General features: G+C 38.5%; 1 protein-coding gene across 1 annotated transcript in view; it reads left to right on the forward strand.

The window, feature by feature from the left end:
- FBLN5 (fibulin 5) overlaps positions 1 to 22,524 on the forward strand; it is a 74,069-nt gene extending 51,545 nt beyond the window's left edge. Inside the window, 4 exon segments of the mRNA XM_070753602.1 lie at positions 5,379 to 5,498; positions 14,142 to 14,268; positions 16,182 to 16,374; positions 18,236 to 22,524. Coding sequence (XP_070609703.1) covers positions 5,379 to 5,498; positions 14,142 to 14,268; positions 16,182 to 16,374; positions 18,236 to 18,397 — 602 coding nt within the window. The 3' untranslated portion in view covers positions 18,398 to 22,524.
- Positions 22,525 to 24,304: the final 1,780 nt, after the last annotated feature.

Genomic DNA, 24,304 nt, shown 5'->3' on the forward strand with positions numbered 1-24,304 from the left:
AGTGGCAAAGAGAAAACCTGGGAGGACAGAGGACAGAGTTTATACTCAGGACTGTTTGTCCTACTAATAACATCATACATCCCTTGGACTCACCTTTTTAGACTGGATGATATCTATATGAACTTGGCTTAATTGATTAATTAACTGACCAGTTGAAATATATTCTACCTATATTTTTATTTTTATTACTTATATTTATCTATATTTTTAATAATTAATATTTTAATAATATGAACTGTTAGTTTTATATTAACTCTTTTTAATTAAATTATTGTGGGGATTTTTAAGTGGATGGGAGGATGGTAGTGATGGCATGAATGAATGGGACTATTTTAGTAATTATTGGAATGAATGGAATACTGTGAATGAAAATGAATGGGAGGGGGGTGATAGATGGAATGGAGTGGGTGGGGGGGATTATAATATGTATGGAATGAATGAATATGACATGAATGGAATTTTTGGCACACCTGACGCTGGAGGGGCAGGAGGGGAGGGGACACTTATCTCTGGGGTGGCAGAGGGTCAAAATATCCCGGTCTTGCTGGGGAGAGGCAGGTATGGCGGAAGCCATAGTGCTAGCCGTTCCAGGGGAAGGAGGGATCGCTGCTTAGTAGCGATCCCTTCTTCAGGCTCCATGAGCTTAACTCAAGGCACTGGTGATGAGTGTAATTCTGGCCCTGGGCTCAAGTTGTTGCTACTCAATGCCAGGTCGGTGGTAAATAAAGCTCTCCTCATCCGGGATCTGATCCTGGATGAGGAGGCCGACCTGGCTTGTGTGACCGAAACCTGGCTGGGCCCGGAGGGAGGTGTCCCTCTCTCTGAAATTTGCTCAGCTGGGTTTCGGGTATGGCACCAACCTCGACCCAAGGGAAGGGGGGGAGGAGTGGCTATTATAGCCAGGGAGAGTCTTGGCCTGCGTAGGCTCATTGCTCCAGAGGTTGCGGGTTGCGAGTCCCTCCTGGTGAAGTTGGACTTAGGGGTTCAGGTGGGCTTGTTACTCACGTACCTGCCTCCCAGCTGCGTGTCAACAGCCCTGCCTGTGCTACTCGAGGAGGTGGCCGGGCTGGCGGTGGAGTTCCCCTGACTTATCGTCCTGGGGGACTTCAATCTGCCGTCGCTCGGTGGTTCCTCTGGACTGGCACAGGAGTTCATGGCCACCATGACAGCCATGGACCTGACTCAAGTAGTTCGGGGTCCGACTCATGAGGGTGGGCATGCACCCGATATGATATTCCTCTCTGAGCAACTGAGTAATGATCTGAGATTAAGGGGCTTAGAAGTGTTGCCTTTGTCGTGGTCAGATCATTTCCTACTGCGGCTTAACTTCCTGGCTCCAATCCTTCCCCGCAGGGAGGCGGAACCAATTAGGAGGTTCCGCCCCAGACGCCTGATGGATCCAGAAGGCTTCCAGATGGCGCTTGGGGTTATTCCAGATACACTTGTCCACAGTTCGGCAGAGTCTCTTGCTGAGGCCTGGAACAAGGCTGCAGGGGAGGCTCTTGACCGGATTGTGCCGTTACGACCTCTCTGCGGCACTAGACCCCGTAGAGCTCCATGGTTCAATGAGGAGCTCCTGGTGTTGAAGCACCAGAAGAGACGTCTGGAGAAGCGATGGAGGAAGAGTAAGTCCAAATCCGACTGAACACTTGTAAGAGCTCATATTAAGACTTACAAAGTGGCGCTCAAGGCGGCAAGATGCGCGTATCATGCCGCCTTGATTGCATCAGTGGAATCCCGCCTGGCCGCTCTGTTTAGGGTAACCCGCTCCCTTCTTAATCAGAGGGGAGTTGGGGAGCCCTTGCAGAGTAGTGCCGAGGATTTTAACACGTTTTTCACTGATAAAATCGCCCGGATCCAAGCGGACCTCGACTCCAATTGTTAAACAGAGTCGACTGACAATGAGTCAGTTGAGGTGACTGGGGCTAAACGTCTTTGTCCATCTGTCTGGGAGGAGTTTGACTTGGTGACACCTGATGAAGTGGACAAGGCCATTGGAGCTGTGAGTTCCGCCACCTGTTTACTGGATCCGTGTCCCTCTTGGCTGGTTTCGGCCAGTCGAGGGGTGACACGGAGCTGGGTCCAGGAGATTGTCAATGCCTCCTTGGGGAGGGGGTCCTTTCCACCCCTTTATAAGGAGGCGGTTGTGCGCCCCCTCCTCAAGAAGCCTTCCCTGGACCCAGCCGTGCTTAATAACTACCGTTCAGTCTCCAACCTTCCCTTCATGGGGAAGGTTGTCGAGAAGGTGGTGGCACTTCAACTCCAGCGGTCCTTGGATGAAGCCGATTATCTAGGTCCTCAGCAGCCTGGATTCAGGCCCGGCTACAGCACGGAAACTGCTTTGGTCGCGTTGATGGATGATCTCTGGCGGGCCCGGGACAGGGGCTTGTCCTCTGTCCTGGTGCTCCTTGACCTCTCAGCGGCTTTTGATACCATCGACCATGGTATCCTTCTGCGCCGGCTGGAGGGGTTGGGAGTGGGAGGCACTGTTCTTCAGTGGTTCTCCTCCTACCTCTCCGGTCGGTCGCAGTCGGTGTTAGTGGGGGGTCAGAGGTCGACCCCGAGGTTTCTCCCTTGTGGGGTGCCTCAGGGGTCGGTCCTCTCCCCCCTGCTATTTAATATCTACATGAAACCGCTGGGTGAGATCATCCAAGGGCATGGGGTGAGGTATCATCAATATGCCGATGATACCCAGTTGTACATCTCCACCCCATGTCCAGTCAACGAAGCAGTGGAAGTGATGTGCCGGTGCCTGGAGGCTGTTGGGGCCTGGATGGGTGTCAACAAACTCAAACTCAACCCAGACAAGACGGAGTGGCTGTGGGTTTTGCCTCCCAAGGACAATTCTATCTGTCTGTCCATTACCCTGGGGGGGGGATTATTGACCCCCTCAGAGAGGGTCCGCAACTTGGGCGTCCTCCTCGACCCACAGCTCACATTAGAAAAACACCTTTCAGCTGTGGCGAGGGGGGCGTTTGCCCAGGTTCGCCTGGTGCGCCAGTTGCGGCCCTATTTGGACCGGGAGTCATTGCTCACAGTCACTCATGCCCTCATCACCTCGAGGCTCGACTACTGTAACGCTCTCTACATGGGGCTACCTTTGAAAAGTGTTCGGAAACTTCAGATCGTGCAGAATGCAGCTGCGAGAGCAATTATGGGCTTCTCCAAGTATGCCCATATCACTCCAACACTCCGCAGTCTGCATTGGCTGCCGATCAGTTTCCGGTCACAATTCAAAGTGTTGGTTATGACCTCTAAAGCCCTTCATGGCACCGGACCAGAATATCTTCAGGACCGCCTCCTGCCGCACGAATCCCAGCGACCGGTTAGGTCCCACAGAGTTGGCCTTCTCCAGGTCCCGTCGACTAAACAATGTCGTCTGGCGGGACCCAGGGGAAGAGCCTTCTCTGTGGGGGCCACGACCCTCTGGAACCAGCTCCCCCCTGAGATTAGGATTGCCCCCACCCTCCCTGCCTTTCGTAAACTCCTTAAGACCCACCTTTGCCGTCAGGCATGGGGGAACTAAAACACCTCCCCCTTGCCCATGTTGTTCTGTTGATTGATTGACTGTGTGCCTGTTTTTTATATATACTGTTTTTATGAGATTATTAATTTAAATTGTAACTGGATGGGTGGGCATTGGATTTGGTATTGTGTACCGTACTGGTTTTTTATTATTGTTGTGAGCCGCCCCGAGTTTGCGGAGAGGGGCGGCATATAAATCCAATAAACCTAACCTAACCTAAACCTAAAGTTGTCACTCCAGGATAGAACTGCTTATTTTCTTACTGGGGCAAACAGTGAATATAAATATATCATTTACATTCCTTTTTCCAGAATCTGGTTTTATTAGTTATATAGTGCAAGGATTACTATATCTATGTGCCAAACCTCAATGCTCATATTACTTCCTATTTAAAAAATAATGTAGAACTTGCTCAAAGGTTTAAACAATATTCTTTTATTTAGCCCTCTTAAATGTCTTTGCCTTTGCCCCATTTTCATTCATAAATTTAGGAATTGGCATATATAAATGCAATTCTTTCTCAAACTTAGAGTGGCAGGTAAAACAAAATCTATATCAGTGCGGTTGATAATGGTCCACAAGAGAATTGAATCAGGCTGTCAGTAATGTTTTAGGTATGGCATCTTTAGGCCAGAAAACTTCCTTTTTCTTTATTAACAGAAAATAAATTTATACTTGGCAGATTTAATTCCAGATATTTCCAAAAATTGAAGAAAATGCAATTGACTGTCTTAATTTTCTCTCCCCTATTATTGTCAAAAGATATTAGTGACTTAAACTGTTGTCTTTTTTCAACTTGAATTATGAATTAAAATGTTTTTGCCTCTTTTCCCTAAATATATGAAGTAACCCAAATCTGCATCTGGATTCCATCAAACTTTGTGAAGATTGCATAATCATCACAACATTATGAAATAATTTACTTGAGTAGCCCTTTGCAGAATCTACATTGAATTATTTATGTTCACAAGATTTTTGTTTCTTTTTCAATGTGCTATACCCCAGATTTGCTGAAAATTAAATTCCAAGAATTGCCAGCCAGCATGGGTACATTAGGAAGGGACCAGGTTATGGAAGCCTGTTATACAGAATAATTTAAACAAAACAGAATCCCTCTTCCAGGAGAGACAGTTTTAGAAAACTTGTGAATCACAAATACAAGATATTAATAGAATGAGTAAAATTTGAACAGATTGTGAATTTATTTCTGAATGAATTCTGTAAACAGAAAAGAGAAAAATAATTGGCAAGATTAAAATTAGCATTTTAGGAAATTCTACTATATAGTCAGGAATATGATGTGTACAAATGCATCCCTCAAGACTGTTCGAATATGGAAAGTCATTTCTTCTTGCAGGCTTATCTAAGATTATTCAGTGGTGGGATTCAAAAAATTTTTTACTAACAGTTTTGTGGGCATGGCTTGGTGGGTGTGGTGCAGCTTGGTGGGCATAGCAGGAGAAGGATACTGTAAAAGCTTCATTCCCTCTCCACTCCAGGGGAAAGTTACTACAAAATCCCCATTTCCTCGCAATCAGCTGGGACTCTGGAAAGAGAGAATAGATGGGGGCAGAGCCAGTCAGAGGTGGTATTTATCAGTTCTCTGAACTATTCAAAATGTCCACTAGTGGTTCTCCAGAACTGGTCAGAACCTGCTAAATACCACCTCTGGATTACATGGTACGTTGTCGTCTTCTACGAGCCTGATCCTAACTGCAATCCAAGCAGTTATGAAGCATCCTTATACAATTTTTCAGGAGCTTTAATTTGTATTAGCAATTTTAGATAACCAGTAATACTATTTCTATCAAGAATGAGCAAACTTTTAAAAAATATATTATTATATTTATAGATATGGATGAATGCAGCTTCTCAGAATTTCTCTGCCAGCATGAATGTATTAATCAACCAGGGAATTACTACTGTTCCTGCCCGTCTGGCTACGTTCTTGTTGAGGAAACTCGGTGTCAGGGTAAGAATATTCCATACATTTTGTCTTTTAAATATAACTAGAGGGAAAATAAGCCTATAGTTACTCTTCTGGAAATAATAAAAATAATAGCAATGCATAAGGGAATCAGATTTTGCAAATTTCATTACAAAAAGATAATAGCGGAAGCTATTACACAATATCACTGAAGCATAACTAAATGAGAAATGTTAATGGATTTTCTGGCTAACCAACTATTTTCCAGAGCAGCTAAAGGTCACCTAATGCTGTTATATTTTTCTACACATATTGTATTTTGTATATTGCATCATGTTTTGCAATAGAGAAGGCTTTTATGGAGAAAACTGATTCTATATTAATTGCATTTTCATTTACTAGCTATGAAGAGCAGAGGACTTTTTAAACATTCTGAAAGTATTTTGTGGCTGCAAAACTTTTCTTTATACATCTAGGGAGCACATTTCAAAATAACTATTGATTGACTTATTTGGCAGAACTAAACTTTTATAACATAATTTCCTTTTCAGTAGTTTCCTCACCCGTTTTTTGTTTTTTGCTGAGTTTATCCTGGGTATAAATATAAGATTATTCAGTACATAGCCTTCATGTAGGTATGCCACACCAGTAGGTCATAAATTTTCTATTTCTTATTTATGAAGAGGCCAAGATCAGTAAAAGTGTTGCCTTTCTTCCTCCAAAAAGCAATGGAATTTGTGTAGCTAATGAAACATAGAAACATAGAAGTCTGACGGCAGAAAAAGACCTCATGGTCCATCTAGTCTGCCCTTATACTATTTTCTGTATTTTATCTTAGGATGGAGATATGTTTATCCCAGGCATGTTTAAATTCAGTTACTGTGGATTTATCTACCACGTCTGCTGGAAGTTTGTTCCAAGGATCTACTACTCTTTCAGTAAAATAATATTTTCTCATGTTGCTTTTGATCTTTCCCCCAACTAACTTCAGATTGTGTCCCCTTGTTCTTGTGTTCACTTTCCTATTAAAAACACTTCCCTCCTGGACCTTATTTAACCCTTTAATATATTTAAATGTTTCGATCATGTCCCCCCTTTTCCTTCTGTCCTCCAGACTATACAGATTGAGTTCATTAAGTCTTTCCTGATACGTTTTATGCTTAAGACCTTCCACCATTCTTGTAGCCCGTCTTTGGACCCGTTCAATTTTGTCAATATCTTTTTGTAGGTGAGGTCTCCAGAACTGAACACAGTATTCCAAATGTGGTCTCACCAGCATTCTATATAGTGGGATCATAATCTCCCTCTTCCTGCTTGTTATACCTCTAGCTATGCAGCCAAGCATCCTACTTGCTTTCCCTACCGCCTGACTGCACTGTTCACCCATTTTGAGACTGTCAGAAATCACTACCCCTAAATCCTTTTCTTTTGAAGTATTTGCCAACACTGAACTGCCAATACAATACTCAGATTGAGGATTCCTTTTCCCCAAGTGCATTATTTTACATTTGGAAACATTAAACTGCAGTTTCCATTGCTTAGACCATTTATCTAGTAAAGCTAAATCATTTACCATATTACAGACGCCTCCAGGAATATCAACCCTATTGCACACTTTAGAGTCATCGGCAAATAGGCAAACCTTCCCTACCAAACCTTCCCCTATGTCACTCACAAATATATTAAAAAGAATAGGACCCAGAACAGACCCTTGTGGCACACCGTTTGTAACCTGACTCTGCTCAGAATACTCGCCATTAACAATAACTCTCTGATGTCTACGCTTCAGCCAGCTGTAAATCCATTGAACTATCCAGGGATTAAGTCCAATCTTCACTAATTTATCTATCAGCTCTTTATGTGGAACCGTATCAAAGGCTTTGCTGAAGTCCAGGTAGGCAATATCCACGGCACCACCTTCATCCAACACCTTTGTGACATAGTCAAAGAAATCAATGAGATTAGTCTGACATGATTTGCCTTCAGTAAAGCCATGCTGATTTGGGTCCGATAAGTTATTGTTTTTTAGGTGCTGATTTATCCTCTTTTTGAGTAGAGTCTCCATCATTTTAACTACAACTGATGTCAAGCTAACTGGCCTGTAGTTACCAGCTTCTTCTCTACTGCCCTTCTTGTGAATAGGCACAACACTGGCCATTCTCCAATCCTCAGGAACTTCTCCTGTTAACAAGGATTGGTTAAACAAATCAGTCAGGGGGTTAGTAATGACAGATCTGAGTTCTTTAAGAACTCTGGGGTGGATGCCATCTGGACCCATTGCCTTATTTATCTTTAATCGTTCAAGTTCTTCTAAGACATCGGCTTCTAAGATCACTGGAGCTGAATCCGTACAGCTGGAAGCAATGCTATATCCCTCTATAGTATTATTTTGTAAGGTGTCTTTTGAGAAAACTGAACAGAAGTAGCTATTGAAATGGTCAGCGATCTCCTTATTCCCATTAATGCATGTATTATTCCCGGTACTAAGCTTCGTGATGCCGCAGTTTTTCTTCTTCTTATCATTAATATATCTGAAGAAGGTTTTATCCCCCTTCTTTACAGATTTGGCAATTTCTTCCTCTTTTGAGGCTTTAGCAGCATATATTATCTGTTTCGCCTCCTTCTGTCTCATTTTATATACCTCCCTATCAGCTATACTTCCAGACTCTTTATACCTCCTATAGGCAGCCTTTTTTTCATTGACTATAGCCCTTACATCATTGCTAAGCCATAGCGGTTTCTTCTTCTTATTTGAAATACAAATAAGTAGATTTACAGGCAACTAATTGTTCATACATTTATATCCGAACTGAGAAAGGATAATATAACAATTTTATTATGCTAAAGAGAGGTGAAAATTACAATAGAAGCACAACAACTCTAAAATGATTAAAACACCAAAAATAAATTAATAAAAATAATAACAGTAATTAGGGTATACAGTGTTCCCTCGATTTTCGTGGGGGATGCGTTCCGAGACCACCCGCGAAAGTTGAATTTCCGCTAAGTAGAGATGCGGAAGTAAATACACTATTTTTGGCTATGAACAGTATCCAAAGCCTTCCCTTAACACTTTAAACCCCAAAATTACAATTTCCCATTCCCTTAGCAACCATTTAGATTATTACTCACCATGTTTATTTATTAAAGTTTATTTAAAAAAATGTTTTTCAAAGGCAGACGAAAGTTTGGTAATGACATATGACGTCATCGGGCGGGAAAAACCGTGGTATAGGGAAAAAAACCGCGAAGTATTTTTTAATTAATATTTTTGAAAAACTGTGGTATAGATGTTTCGCGAAGTTTGAACCTGCGAAAATCGAGGGAACACTGTATAACAAAAAATGCAGAAACCAACAGAAGGCTTAGGTAAACAGATAAGTTTTTTTATTTATCATGAAACCAGAGGTAGGTTACTTCCAGTTCGGATCAGTTGTAAAGAACCGGTAGCAGGAATTTCCCACCATTCCCCGAACTGTGATCACTGGCTGTATTGGAGGTGCCATAGGCGGCACTATTTTGTTTTGGGCTTCTGTACATGTGCAGAAACTGGGTGGATGGGTGTTTACTTCTGTGCATGCGCAGAAACTTGGTTTTGGGCACTTTGCGTGTGTGCTTGTGCTGTGTGGCTGCACAGCACGCAATGTGTGCATGTCCACGTGGCATGGGTGGAAGCGAACAAGGTAAGTTAGAACCCACCCCTGGATGAAACCCATCTAGAAACAGGAAAGATCAACTGAGCAGGTTATTTCCCTCATTTGTCCGCACTCCCTATTTACCCCTACAAACTGGAAAATAATATATATATATAAGCATACATATCTGCCTAAGTAATAGCCATATGATTTCCCCTAAGATATCCAAGATAGGCAGATCTAGTTAACTAGCCTAAAATCTTGCCTATCTTAGTTCAGTTATCCCTCGTTTTTTGCGGGAATGCGTTCCATGACCACTCGTGAAAAATGAATTTCCGCGAAGTAGAGGAAATATATTTTTCTATATATTTAACAAGTATTTGGACTTTTAAAACCCTCCCTGTATTGTTAACAACTCACCACTGCTGACTGCTGAGAGAGACCAGCTTCTCTCAGCTACTGCATGGGCTGAAAGAAGCCGCCGCTGCAGTTATCCCCCCCCCTCCACACACAAACCGTCACTGCCCCGGCGTTCTTTTCCCTTTGAAAAAATCCATGAAGTACTGAATCCACGAAAGATGGACCGCGAAGTAGCGAGGGATTACTGTACTATATTATGAACTCATATTCATAATATGCAATAACATGGAATGGACTCGAGTGAGCTCGCCTCACAAGGATACACAAGCCATGAGAGTTTAACTACTGCAAGTCTACAAAAAATCATTTAGGAACTCAAGGCAGCATGCTGTTTGTAGAGATTTCCAAGTGGGTTGCTCCTTATGTGTAATATTTCTACATACAAGATTGACCATGTCAGTTTCTATCTTATCTACAGTACATGTAACAATTATGAATATATCCCTCCCATCTGGTGCATTCCAACATATAATAATCAGCCAAAAGTTATTTCCTTTTGCCAAAAATATACTGGCTTACAAACTGGAAAATATATTTCAAGACTGTGTAGTAGATGAGATTACCCAGATATTTCACAAATTATGTTAGTTTTCCCCAAGAGCAAGCAAGTTCCTCTTGGGTCTCTTAAGGTTTCATTCTTCCAGTAATTTGTGACATGTTCTCTTTTCTGTGAAGCATAGTTCATTTATACAAAGTGTTTGTTCTCCTGCACAGATGAATATTGTGGAGAAGGCTGATCCTAGATCTACTTTGACTATAAAAGCCACTAAACATATTTCTACATATTAGTTCCCAATGCCTGCCAATGGCAATTATCAAGGAAGCAAATGTTTTTGTTTTAGTTTTCTAAAGACAAGAGTTACAGTGATGATTTTTTTAAAAAAAATATGCTACTGAAAAATATACTGAGAAAAATTATCAGAAATGGAGAAGTGAAAAAAGTTATTTGGTTTTTGTAACCAATGTTAAGTAACCTCTTTAGAAATTTAATCCTTCTCAAAATTGGAAGTAAAATCCGCTGGTGACCTTCTACCTCTGCATCATAGAGAGTATTAACTTACTGCACCTGTGTATTGTTTGCCAATTGCACAATGGCAGATAGGACAGCACTCCAGAAGGTTAGGAGATATAGGAGAGCAATAGGATAGGGGGCGGAAGGCACTGTAGTGCACTTGTACTCGCCCCTTACTGACTTCTTAGGAATCTGGATAGGTCAACCGCAGATAATCTAAGGGTAAAGTGTTGGGGGTTTGGGGATGACACTATGGAGTCCGGTAATGAGTTCCACGCTTCGACAACTCGGTTACTGAAGTCATATTTTTTACAGTCAAGTTTGGAGCAGTTAATATTAAGTTTAAATCAGTTGTGTGCTCTTGTGTTGCTGTGGCTGAAGCTGAAGTAGTCACCGACAGGCAGGACGTTGCAGCATATGATCTTGTGGGCAATACTTAGATCTTGTTTAAGGCGTCTTAGTTCTAAACTTTCTAGGTCCAGGATTGAAAGTCTAGTCTCGTAGGGCATTCTATTTCGAGTGGAGGAGTGAAGGGCTCTTCTGGTGAAGTATCTTTGGACATTTTCAAGGGTGTTAATGTCTGAGATGCGATATGGGTTCCAAACAGATGAGCTGTAGTCGAGGACTGGTAAGTAGTGTGAGATTGCCAGTGCAGAGGCTATTTAGGATTAGGTTTACAACTCTTGAAGCCTTCTTGGCTATATTGTTGCAGTGGGCTTTGGCACTTAAATCTTTTGTTATTAGTATACCAAGGTCTTTAACCAAGTGGGGATTATCTGTGATAATTTGATTATTCAGTTCGCATTTGGAGTTCAGATTCTTCTTCCCAATGTGTAGGACAGAGCATTTGCTAGTTGAGATTTGGAGTTGCCATGTGTTAGACCACTCAGAAATAGCATCAAGGTCTTTAGGTTAACGTCATTGCCCAGAGGATCGTTGGTTGCCCTCTCCCCTCTTGGAAAGACCTTGATAGCTCCCACTGCCTTAAAAAAGTTCAAAATATTCTTAAAGATCCATCTCATTCTGGGCACCCCTTTTTTGAACTATTACCATCTGGCAGATGGCACAGGATAATAAAAACAAGGACAAATAGGTTGAAAAACAGTTTCTATCCCAGGACAGTAACTATATTGAATTCTACTGTATAGCGCAATATTGATGCAATATCAGGGGTTTTCAATTCAATTGTATAGAATGTGAAGAATATGTATTTGTGTTTTATTTTTATAGTTAAAATGTACACTGAAGGTGGCAATGACAATAAATGAGGTACAATGACAATAAAGTAAACTAAACTAAACTAAGCCTGTGTTTGTTCAGTGCCTTTTGTATTGGAGGTTCAATTCCAATGGCACATATGCTACTGACCACAAGTGGGAAACAGGTAGTAGATAAAAAGTTAAGGTCTATCTTCTGTCTTTATCCTTATTTAAGAGATTGCTTTATTTATTTACCATATGTCAAGGAAGCCTGACAGACTAGATTTCTAGTTCATTCCATTCAGTGCTTCTGCACCTATCCTTAGTGCACCGCAGGGATGAACTACCTTTACACCAATTAGCTAGCAGTGTTCTGGTTGCTGGTTCTTCCAGACTACTCTGCCAGTCTCACCTTTTCTTGCAATACCTTGCATCTGGCCAGGACAAGGACCAACGTCTGCTTTCTGCACTCATGAATGCAGTTAAGTGCTAATGTGAGCTGCCTTACTTCCTAAACAGAGAAAGCATTTTTTATAATCTTCCTATTAACAAATCTCCTTTCCTCTATTATAAAATCTGCTGTACTGATTGTTATTTGATTATTGTTCTCACACATCAGAATGCTCCACTATCCAATATTAGGCATAATGGAAACATGTTTTATATTTCCTCATCACATCCACTAAACAAATAATTCCCTCAACACTGTCAGACTTTCTACTAAATCTGCACTTCTATTCTACTAGTTTTTCTCATCATTCCTATCACCCGTTTCCTCCCATGTTGACTGTATGACTGTAACTTGTTGCTTATATCCCAAGATTTTTATTAATATTGCTTCTTCATTGCTTATTTGACCCCTATGACAATCATTGTGTTGTACCACATGATTCTTGACAAATGTATATTTTATTTTATGTACGCTGAGAGCATATGCACCAAGACAAATTCCTTGTGTGTCCAATCACACTTGGCCAATAATATTCTATTCTATTCTATTCTATTCTATTCTATTCTATTCTATCTCACCAGCCTTTTGAAGATCTCTAGACTTCAGTGTGTAATTTCATTTTAGTCTCCTGATAGTCTCCTCATCAGATAGATGAAGTTGTGGGTGCATAAGCTCCCTAAGGATGCCTAGTAAGCTTTGTAGCAATGAAATTCAAATCCAAATTTTCATGGTCCATTTCCAACACCCTTATCTGTTACTCTCCACAGTTATGTTAGATTTATATCAGGTGATAGTGCTATCCTTGTTAATTGAAAGGAGGAATTAAAATCCAATATACCCCAAGACCACTGAACATTGGGCAATAGTTTGAAAAAGACTCCCTAAAGAGCCAATTTGTCTGGCAAAAGTTGTGTATGCTCTGGTTAGTAATGTGAGATTACTGGAGCAGAAGCTATATAGGATTAGGTTAACAACTGTTGAAGCCTTTTTGGCGATGCTGTTGCAGTGGGCTTTGGCACTTAGGCCATTTACTATGAGTATTTCAAGGTCTTTAATGGAGTCGGGGTTGTCTGCAAGGTATTGTTTATTCAACTTGTATTTGGTGTTTTGATTCTTTTTGCCAATGTGTAGGACAGAGCATTTTTTGGTTGAGATTTGGAGTTGCAAGATGTTTGACCATTCAGACACAAAGTCAAGGTCTTTTTGGAGAGTAGCTGTGTTATTGGTGGTGTTCAAAAGTTTTAACAGCCTTACACCTTACTCACTTAAAACATCCCAGCCTTTATGGCAGATATTCAGACTACAGACTGTAAGATTCAACCAGACGTTGTATCATATAGAAAGGAATCACATTAGTTGCTTCTTCTTTGTTAGATTCATGAAATCTGAGGCTTTTTGGAAATTTGGGACATCATGGAAAGAAACATATTCAAGAGAAGTTGCTAGACCAAGCCAGAAATCAGTGAGATTCCATAGTTCCCCATGGAATTAGCATTGGTTTCCAGAAAAAGGGATAATCCAACTGGAGTAGGGAAAAACCCTATTTCAAAACTCTCTTTTATTTCATAGATATGTTTTAATCAGCAATCGTACAACCTTTCTACTAATCTTGCTCAGTGCAAAGAATAAGCAAATAAATCATTGTGATCAGAATGCTGCATTACAGTTGCTTATTTCCTATATTGAATTGGTGCAGTGTTAAAGAATTAAGGTGTTAAAGGGAGATTACCAAATAAAGCCCTGCAGAGTATAAACTGACAGCCCAAACTACTATTACTATTACTATTCAAAGCCAAGAAGGCAGGGCAAAAATATATAGACCCAGAAGGGGGAGAACTCAGTTTTTCATCCAATGGGTTCAGTCCTACAAGGTTTTTTTAAAAAAAAAATTTTTTTTTTATTATGAATGAACAATGTGCAGTAAAACATTTATTACAATGGCATATTCTCTGTTTTTTTCCTTCATTTTAGATGTTAATGAATGTGAGATTGGGAATCACACTTGTAATGTGCATCAAACATGTTTTAATGTCCAAGGAGGATTCAAATGCCTAGACCCAGTAAGATGCGAGGATCCTTATATCCGGATCAATGATAAGTGAGTAATTTATTAATTGAAAAAAAATTGGTCAATCATATTCTCCAGGAAGCACATTATATAGTGCTTGGTTACTTTTCAAATTGCCCTTGCTACTTTCAGTTGCTAGCCCTGCTCAGTTTTGATTTTAGAATGCATTCTTCCATTATTTTTGAGAGATGAATTTCATATGAAATTGACTGATGACTGATATTTCCTAAAAATATCAAGGGTTGGATTGCCACTTGTTGGGGTGCATAGTCATTTTCAAATCCAATGTCTTGCTGTGTAACATATGAAATAGTCAATAGCTAAAATTTAGTTTTTATGATATGCATGTCCTTCTAAACTAGCATTTTCAAATATACAAAATATTTGTCAGCATGATCAATTTTCAATAGTTCAATTCTAAACTCATTCTTTCAAGTTTTCTCCTCTCAGAATGGAAATGTTCAATGATAAAAACTTATAAAATAGTTCTTTATTGGGTCACCAGGTGGCAGAATACTCAGCTATTTACACTTCTTGAAATAGAAGGGCTTATGAAATAAGTGCATTTATCATAATCACATTCTCCTGTAATTTATGCAGTTGTCTTTAAAATTGAGTTTTTAATGATATATATATTCATAAGTATGTTATTAATACATTGTTTATCACCATTCTCTGTTAAAGGCTCTTCTGTCATCTCTGATCTCTTTTCAGTGTTAAAATTGGAATGTCATACACATAATTAAACACCTTGAGAAACAAAAGAAATGGAAAATGACATTTAAAAAATATTTCTTCAGGCAATAATTTAGATTTATGAATTTAAACTTTAAATATTTTGACAACAATTTATGCTCAAATAATTTGTGTTTACCAAATTAAATAAATTATGGAATAAAGCTGATATACTTTTTTACTTTCATTTTTTTTCCTATCATGTATATTATATTGGAACAAGGATTGTCATCTTATTTTTTGAAATGAAAACTATCCTTTTATGTTCTGCAATAGTTTACTTTTTATGTTATCCTTTATATTTTCACATCATCCACTGACCAAGCCTTTGAGAAGCACGGTAGCTCAGTAGCTTAATGACACTTTGCTTCAATGGCTCAAGTACTAGCACTTTGCAGCAGGGTGAACTTCCATCACTTGTCTCACTTTCTGCCCATCTAGCAGTTTGCAAGCATGTTATATATTAGTAGATAAATAGGTACCACTTTGGTGGGGAGATAAGTTGGTGCTTTGTGCAGGCAGTCAGATTCCTGCCATCTCTGAATCTTCCCAATTGTGACGGCGTTTGCAAGTCAACTCCAGGGAAAAGAGGGGGTCTTGTGTGATTCTGTAGAAGCTGTTTGTCTTTCTCTCTGGTATGAAGACAGCTCGCCTTCTTGTGGTATACCAAGGAAAGTGCACAAGCATGTTTCAACAGAACTGGTAAATTGGTAGCCAAACTACTACTCTGCAATAGCATTGTGGTCTCCTGGATAATGTAACAAAATACACTAATAACGATCATCATCATCAACAACAAATCCTTGGGCCATTTGCAAAATGTAGAGATCGATAAAATACAAATAAAATATTAAAACAGCCAAACAGATACATTAAGACCTAACTAACTCAACCTAAAAATAGCACTTATGTGTTTGATGTTCAACAACAAAGAAAGTAGCATTCTTACCTTATTATTTTGATTATAACAGCAAAAATAACAGGTATGAAATTATAGATAATATAATACTTTACCATAGTGCACCATAATAAATTAAGTTTTATTAAAATCATATTAAAGATATACCATATTTAAAAATATCCTTGTAAATCATCTATCAACCTATTGATTTACAAGGATATTTTTTAAAAATATGTGCTGTCTAAACATTTGACTAACTATGCAACCATTGTCAATAATAATAGTATTCTTCTTTTTGTTCTACCAGTCATTGTATATGTCCAGCTGAAACCACTAGCTGTAGAGATCAGCCATTCACCATCTTGTACAGAGACATGGATGTATCAGGACGTACTGTGCCTGCCGATGTATTTCAGATGCAAGCAACCTCTCGCTACCCTGGTGCTTATTATATCTTTCAAATTAAATCGGGAAATGAAGGCAGAGAATTCTATATGCGGGTGAGTGAGATTTGCAGATAGATCCTTTCATTGTCTTCTTTTCAAAATAATCTGCATTATTTTAAGGTTACTGTTTAAACAATAAAATCACAAAAATATTCATATCTAGAACACTAGATGAGTGCTATTACCTGAGATAAAGAAAATGACAGTTTCAGACATTTCACAGGCAGTGTTGTCTTTACTTAGCAAGTACTGGAAATAACATGGACATTACCTCCACAATAACCTGTTTGTGACTTTTTCAAGGGGCGATATGCTAACTGGGAAAATGATGTTAATTTGATGGAATTTCCACCTTACTCAGTATTAATCATTTTATTTTTGAACACTGTAGAATAGGCAGTGAGGCAGGAGAGAAAGCCTTAATTCATTCCAGAACTTGACACAGTGAATTAAAGTTTTCTCCCCATGAAGATTATGAAGGCTAGATGGGAATGCAATTTTAGGTGGCCTTTGAGAAAGCAACTTCCACCCTCTCAAAGCACTTCCATCAGTGGAAAGAAGGAAGAAGCAAGGTGAACAATTTAGAACCTATTTCTTTTAAACTAAACTTATACAAACTCTGGAAACCAAGATTGGCTCTATTGTTGTATTTGTAGTTACTGGGAACTAAATCAGGTGAAAAATCAGTTGTCTAAATAATCAGTTATTAAACAAATATGACCCTCCCTCCCTATGTTTTTTTGATCTCGGACTATTTTCTTTTGAGCTAGTTCCCCAATCTATTCCTTCCCAGCAAGGCAGGGAAATATCCATCCTGTTTGCTTCAACTCTTGTAGAACATTAGTAGTAGTCAAGAAATAAAGTCAATTTAAAAAAGGAACCAGAAAAATTAGCAGTCAATGTGGGCAAACAGCTCTTTGCATTCACACAGTATTTATCCAACATTAGGCCCATAGAAGTGGAACGGCAATTTGCTCTCAGTGCAAACTGTTGGTGCAGGACTCAGTTCAGAGGCAGACCACTCTCCCCAATACATTCTAGCTCAGCAACAGCAACACCCTCTTGTTTGGCACAGATCTGCTATAAGTATTCTTCATAGTCATTATGGTCATACTCTTGAGACATCAACAAAAATAAACCTTCCATAACAGAGCCATGATTTTGTTAGGCTAAGCCAGGGGTAGGGAAAGTTGGCTCTTCTATGACTTGTGGACTTCAACTCCCAGAATTCCTTAGCCAATCATGCTAGCTCATGAATTCTGGAAGTTGAAGTACACATGTCATAAAATACCCAACTTTGCCTACCCCTGGACTAAGCAATCCTGGGTGATATTTCATTGTAGTACCATATAAGGTAAAAGTTAAAATGCATTACCATATAAGGTAATGTAGAATGTAAAGCATGCTCATGCTGAGTCATTGGGTGTGAACTGCAATGTGATTGGGCCAGAGCATTATAATATGCAGATCGCCTCCACCATTTCCTTGATGGTCTTGTTGGTTGGTCATTGGTTGTTTGCTGTTGATGGTGGTTGGCTGGCTGGAGCAGTTTGAGCGTGAGTTAGATATTGAGTAGAACTGAGATAGTGATACAAAGAAAACCTGGATAGGTTTAATATCTACTAAAAATCTGGATTGATTGAATATCTATTTGTAAGTAAACTGAATATAGCTGATATAAAGTTCCTGTATATAGAAGAGTAAACTACTATTTTATACAAACATATATTCATTCATTTATCTGGTTCATTAAATTGCCACAATAGATTCTGATATCTTATCTAGTCCTCCTGCTTTACTCTGCTTATATATATCCGGACAGATTTGTTACATATATTTAAGAAGACAGATTTTGCTTGAAGCACATCCTATGCTTGAAGTATTTCAACATTTCCTCTTGGCTTTCTCCATTCAGCAAACTGGACCTATCAGTGCCACTCTTGTGATGACCCGTCCTTTGAAGGGACCCCGTGACATGATATTGGACCTGGAGATGGTCACTGTTAACACTGTCATCAATTTCAGAGGAAGTTCCGTCATTCGACTGAGGATTTATGTATCACAATATCCCTTCTAAACCTAGACTGGCCTTGCTTTCTTTAAAAGTACCACAGCAGCAGCTGAAAATGGACCCTATTCTGCCCAAACCTTTTCCCTCCTCAGGAGTCAAATCATCTAACCATCCAACCTGAAATTAGTATTAAAACATGTTACAATGGTTCATATTACAATAGCTGGACAATACTTCTTATGGTTTAAAGACACCTGAGCTTTGAATTATCAGTGGATTCCATAGAGTTATTTTGTTTTATTTTGCTCATGCGTGTTTAGATACTTTGGTCTTTCTTTCTAAATTTTTTCTAAAAGCTTTAAAAACTGTGAAGATTTTCACTGTAATAGCAACACTGTTTAACTAAGACACTAGATAAACTGGGAAAAGTTAGCTTCTACTGCTCTGTTTTCTAAAAATGAAAGAAAAACAAGTTAAAAATGCTTGTGGGACCAGGAAAGGATCAGCTACTCTCTCCCTCAAAAGAAATTATGGAATAATCTTTCATTCTGAACCCTGGGTCTGATTCAGGGGGAACAATTTCTTATTGGCTTTGCTTTATACTTCCCCCCTTTCTTACTTCCAGGCCAGGGAATTGACTGCCTGGAGATTTTAACAAAAATCTAAACCAACCACAGCTATTACTAAGAGAACTTTGTACTTATACTTCTTGAATATAACCACTTCATTCAGAACCCACTCTGGGCATCCTGTTCTTCAAATAGAGATCATTTTCAAAAACAACTTTTTGAAATGACATAGATGGCATGTCAACCTGAACACTCAAATTATAACAGATTTTTTAAAAAGTTGTTTCAGGCACAAGAAGTCAGGCCCACATAACATAATTTTTTGGATACTGGCCATTATGGATTGTACGCATGTAACTTAATAATATACTTTACAATATTTATTCAAAAAGAGGCCATTATCTTTTCATTATCTATTCCAGGCTCATTTCCTTAATAGTCTCGAGGCAGCCCACTGCTGCGTAATGATAGCTCAATATGAAGTCAGCTGAAAAAATTCACTTACAGGTCATTTTAGCAACATAATTTTATTATGCTTATTTTATATTACTCTTCTTCTTTTTTCTGCAAAGGAAAAACACGTGTCTGAAATTTTTTTAAAAAGAAAAAGATACCCAGGCTAGGATGGCTTAATAAAAAGAGAGTATATAAATTCCTAGTCCTCAGTCTTTCCGGTTAAAGACCTCAGGAAGCAGAATGCCAAAACCTCTATCTAATGCCTTGGAAAAGGTAGCTTTTTCTGTGTATTAAAAAACTAAATATGTTTTATTCAGTAACATACATTCTACATACAGATAGTCTTTGATTAAAAGCCAATTAATTGGCTAGTGGTTTGTCTTTGGAAAAGGTAGCTTTTTCTGTGTATTAAAAAACTAGATGTGTTTTATTCAGTAACATACGTTCTACATACAGATAATCCTTGATTAACAGCCACTCATTCAGCAACAGTTTTAAGTTATGACAGTTCTGAATGAGGCAACTTATTGTTGATCCTCAAAGTTTCACTTCTTGTGGCATCTCTGGGAATCACATGATCACAATTTGGGTGCTTGGCCTGGGAATGCAGTGGTTAGAATGCAGTATTGCAGACTAACTCTGCCCACAGAGTTTGATCCTGACAGGCTCGAGGTTGACTCAGCCTTCCATCCTTCATTAAAATGAGCAACCAGATTGTTGGAGGCAATATGCTGATTTTGTAAACCACTTAAAGAGGGCTGTAAAGCACTGTGAAGCCATATATAAGTCTAAGTGCTATTACTCGGTTACTAGCTTGCAATTATGACATTACATGCAATCACATGACTGCCTGACGTGTCCTTTAGTCATGTGATTGCCATTTGCAACCTTATTGCTGGTTTCTGGCAAGCAAGGTTAATGGGAAAACAAGCAGGTTGCAAATGGTAATCATGTAACATCATAACAAACACAGGATTTGCCTAATGGCCTCAAATGGAAATACCAGGTGTCATGCTTTATAACTGTGTTGGATAGAATAGAATAGAATAGAATAGAATTCTTTATTGGCCAAGTGTGATTGGACACATAAGGAATTTGTCTTGGTGCATATGCTCTCAGTGTACATAAAAGTAAAAGATACATAGTAATGGACTTCTTCATCCCAATTACTGTTGTTACCCAATGTCTACCTGCAGGCATTATATTAAAACACACAGGTAATCCTGGACTTAAGACCACAATTAGACCAGAATATTCATTCTAAATTGATGCAGTTATAAAGCAGACATCACATGACTGGACCCAATTTTATGATCATTTTTATTGTGGTTATTAAGTGAATCACTGTGGTTATTAATCACATGGACAGTAATGTCATCCAGGAAATATTTGTCACAAAGATTCTTTTCAAAAGGCAATTGTGTTTTCTTGGTACTTTCCTTGAAAACATTTCGCTTTTCATCCAAGGAGCTTCTTCGGTTCTGACTGAATGGTATATTCCAAAAAATTCTCATATGATACCATTGACCTCCTGTTTATAACATAGTCCTATCAGCACTTCCAAGAAGGTTCCATATCCATTTGCACTATTAAGCCTCAACAACTCCTAGAGAAAGTGCTAACAATCAGATGACCGCAAGGAATATAAATCCTTCCGTTCTCCATCATTCAGTAAGAACCGAAGAAGCTTCTTGGATGAGGAGTGAAATATTTTCAAGGAAAGAACCAAGAAAGTCCAGTAGCCTTTTGAAAAGTGGTCATTAAGTGAAGCCAGATTACCCAGTTGGCTTTGTGTCTAAGGTAGATCTGTTTTGAGCTTTATCGGTAAACAAAACTAGCCCTTTTACAACTCTTTTTATATATATAGGAATAGTTTATCTCTTAGGTATTCCAATACATGAATTACTTCATACTTTACTACATTATGAACATTTTAAAAATTGCCACTATGGATAAGATCACATAAGATTAAGGAAACACTAACTAGCTATGCTGAATCGAATTTCTCAGTGCATATTCAAAATAATATATGTTGTCAAAATTTCAACAGAATAGATGGATTAGATTTTTTAAAAGCTTATTTCACCTGTCCTGGGATTTGATATCATAGTTGTGATTGCACTTGCACACATATTTGGGAAACATTTATTTATAGGAGTAAAAACTATAGTAGCAATGGACATAATTCTGTCATTTGCTGAACATGTATTTTTAAGAGCTGCTTTCCTGCACATATGCTTTGTAATAATTTCACTAAGTCAAACAATACACTGATTTTTTTTAAAGCCTGTATTTTTATTGTTAATTGTTTTAATTTTTCACTGGTTTCACCAGGTTTCCTGAAAGAAAAATATATTGTTCAGAACCGAATTGTGAACATACAAGTTCACTAAGGGACTATATTTTTTCTGAATGTTCTGATCACGTAAGAGGTTTTATTCCTAGTACAGCTGTGCTTAAGTTATAAGTTGTTTAAACTTTTATTCAAAGTAAAAAAAAAGATGTGCAGATTTTTTAAAAAGGGAAATTATATTTGGCAATGTATCTAAGTTTGGACTCTAAAACAGCAGCAAACCTTGGATGGCTTCTTCCGAATAATTATAATTAGTTCAGACTATGTGAAGATCATGAGTAGCTTCCTTGCTAGTTCAAGGAAAGGCTTGAAAGAACATTTTTTCTCTCTACCAAAAACTTGTTCCAAAATTAATACTGTTGCACATGCATATAATGCTGAACTATCTTTTTGCTTATATCCAAAACAGGAATTTTACATCTGCATGTTGAAAATTATGTAATATTTGGTTGTCCATTTCCTGGAGGAGTGCTTTTGTACTATTGGCTAATAGTGTGGCTTTTCTCCCTAACAATTGAATGACCATCTACTAGTAGTGCTTTATTGAAATGATTCTGTTTCCTACTCCAGCTCACCCACAAAAGGGGAAAAAAAATCCCCTCCCTCCAGTGCATTATATGATGAAGCAATGCAACTGTGTCAGTGTTGCTTGAACACAATGGGTCAGAAATATTTTTTGCCTTTGCTGTATAAAAAGCCAATATTAATGGCAAAATACTTCTATGAAAAATGTTGTGAGAAAATTATTAATCAGAGAAAATCCTGCTGAAATATATGGAAATTATTAAGTAAATAAACTATGCCTGAAGACATCATTTTGCTCCTGGGTGGTTCTCACACATTGCTGTAGATTTCACACATTGCTTATCAGTAGATTGTGCTGCTTGGCTACTACTGTAGAGATAAAAGGTAAATTCTTCTTTCTTTGCTACCAAAAGTCATAATTTGTTAATTTTCCAAATGGTACATTATGCAAAACAGCAAACTGCGTCAGATTTGGATTTTTAAAAAAAGAATTATTGTTTTACCCTATCTTTATTTTTTTTTATAAATAATAAAAGACAGGATAAATAATTTAAGACAGCAAATATAGCTAATACTCCCGCCTTCTACTTTTTTTTGGGGGGGGGGGGCAGAAATTCAGGCAACCCTCTGAGGTGGGTTGGGCTAAGAGAGAGTGACTGACCCACCCACCCAGTTAAATCACAGAGAAACAGGAAAACATTGGTTTTGTCTTTAAGTACGAATAATTAATTATATGTTTGCCATAATAAAGGCAGAATTAAACAAACAGACAAACAAATAGTATACAGTAATCAGAAAGCCAAACCAGTATATTCCACCTCATCCACTCTATATGTTCCAGCCATATAGGAATAGGAATCCAGAAGTGATTTATTGTTCTCTGTATCCAGTATTGCGAATTTAATCTTTTTCCTCCCAAATCACCTTATGACTCTACAGCAGACAGCTATTTCTAACTCTCCTTCCTATCTCCTGTAGAGTTAAGTAAAGGCATTAATTACACTTGGCTGGCAATATCTCAGACTGGCAGACCATTATCCTAAATCTTCTTCCAGTATATGGACCTTTGGTGCAGATTATCATTTCCTTTCTGTAGTACTTTATAGTATTCAGGCAACTCTGCTACACTTTATTCCAAGTAGAGTAGGAACAAAAAAAGCCTTCAGCAGTTCCAGATCCTAGTCCAGCATGATTTTCAGTCATCTTTTGTCCTCCCTTGTTGTCCTTTTGCTAACCAGTTTAGTCACATTTATTTTCTTGCTTGCCTTTTTATGACAACTACTGCCATAAAACTCTTATCTCATTATTTTTTTTAAAAAAAATAGTTTTTATTGAAATTTAAACATTAAAAAATTATACATAAAAATACATAAACATTAAAACAAACAAACAAGAAAAAAAAAGAAGAAGAAAAGTTTGAAAAAAAAAAAGCTAAAACTCTTATCTTATTACTTTAATCGGCTAGATGCCAACAGGCTAAATCACAAATTGCAGATTACAAAGTACAAATTGCTTGCCATGCTGAACAAACTAGGTCTTAATGTGACTCATATTGTTTGATCTTCGTTTATTTATGTAGGAATGCATCTGATCTTCCCCCATATATTCTTCATATGAAAAGGGAATCTATTTATTAATGATAAGTGTTCCTAAGTGCCAAATGGATAGTAGAACTAATTGGGGAATTAAGGCCAGATAAAGTACTCCAAATATGTACAGACAAAAGCAATGTTATACTAAATCAATTATGACAATTATGTAAGTCTAGTTGAATATATTATTACTGTAGCATAGATTAGCTCACTTGAGTTTCAGATGTAAATTTCCTTTTCTGAAGCTATGTCTTCAGTTAACATTGCAATTTATCTTTTATGTATGAATTGAAAAATGTATAGCTGCTTCTACATTCCATCAAGGCCTTCTACCAGACCCTAGAACTGTGATGGTGAACCTATGGCACGTGTGCCACAGGTGGCATGCAGAGCCATATCGAAGGGCCCACGAGACTTTGTCTTGTATCAGCTCCAGTGGGCCAGCGGATTTTTGGCCTTAGGAAAGGCCGTTTCATCC

The sequence above is a fragment of the Erythrolamprus reginae genome, chromosome 1 (genome assembly GCF_031021105.1).
Source record: "Erythrolamprus reginae isolate rEryReg1 chromosome 1, rEryReg1.hap1, whole genome shotgun sequence".
NCBI lineage: Eukaryota > Metazoa > Chordata > Lepidosauria > Squamata > Dipsadidae > Erythrolamprus > Erythrolamprus reginae.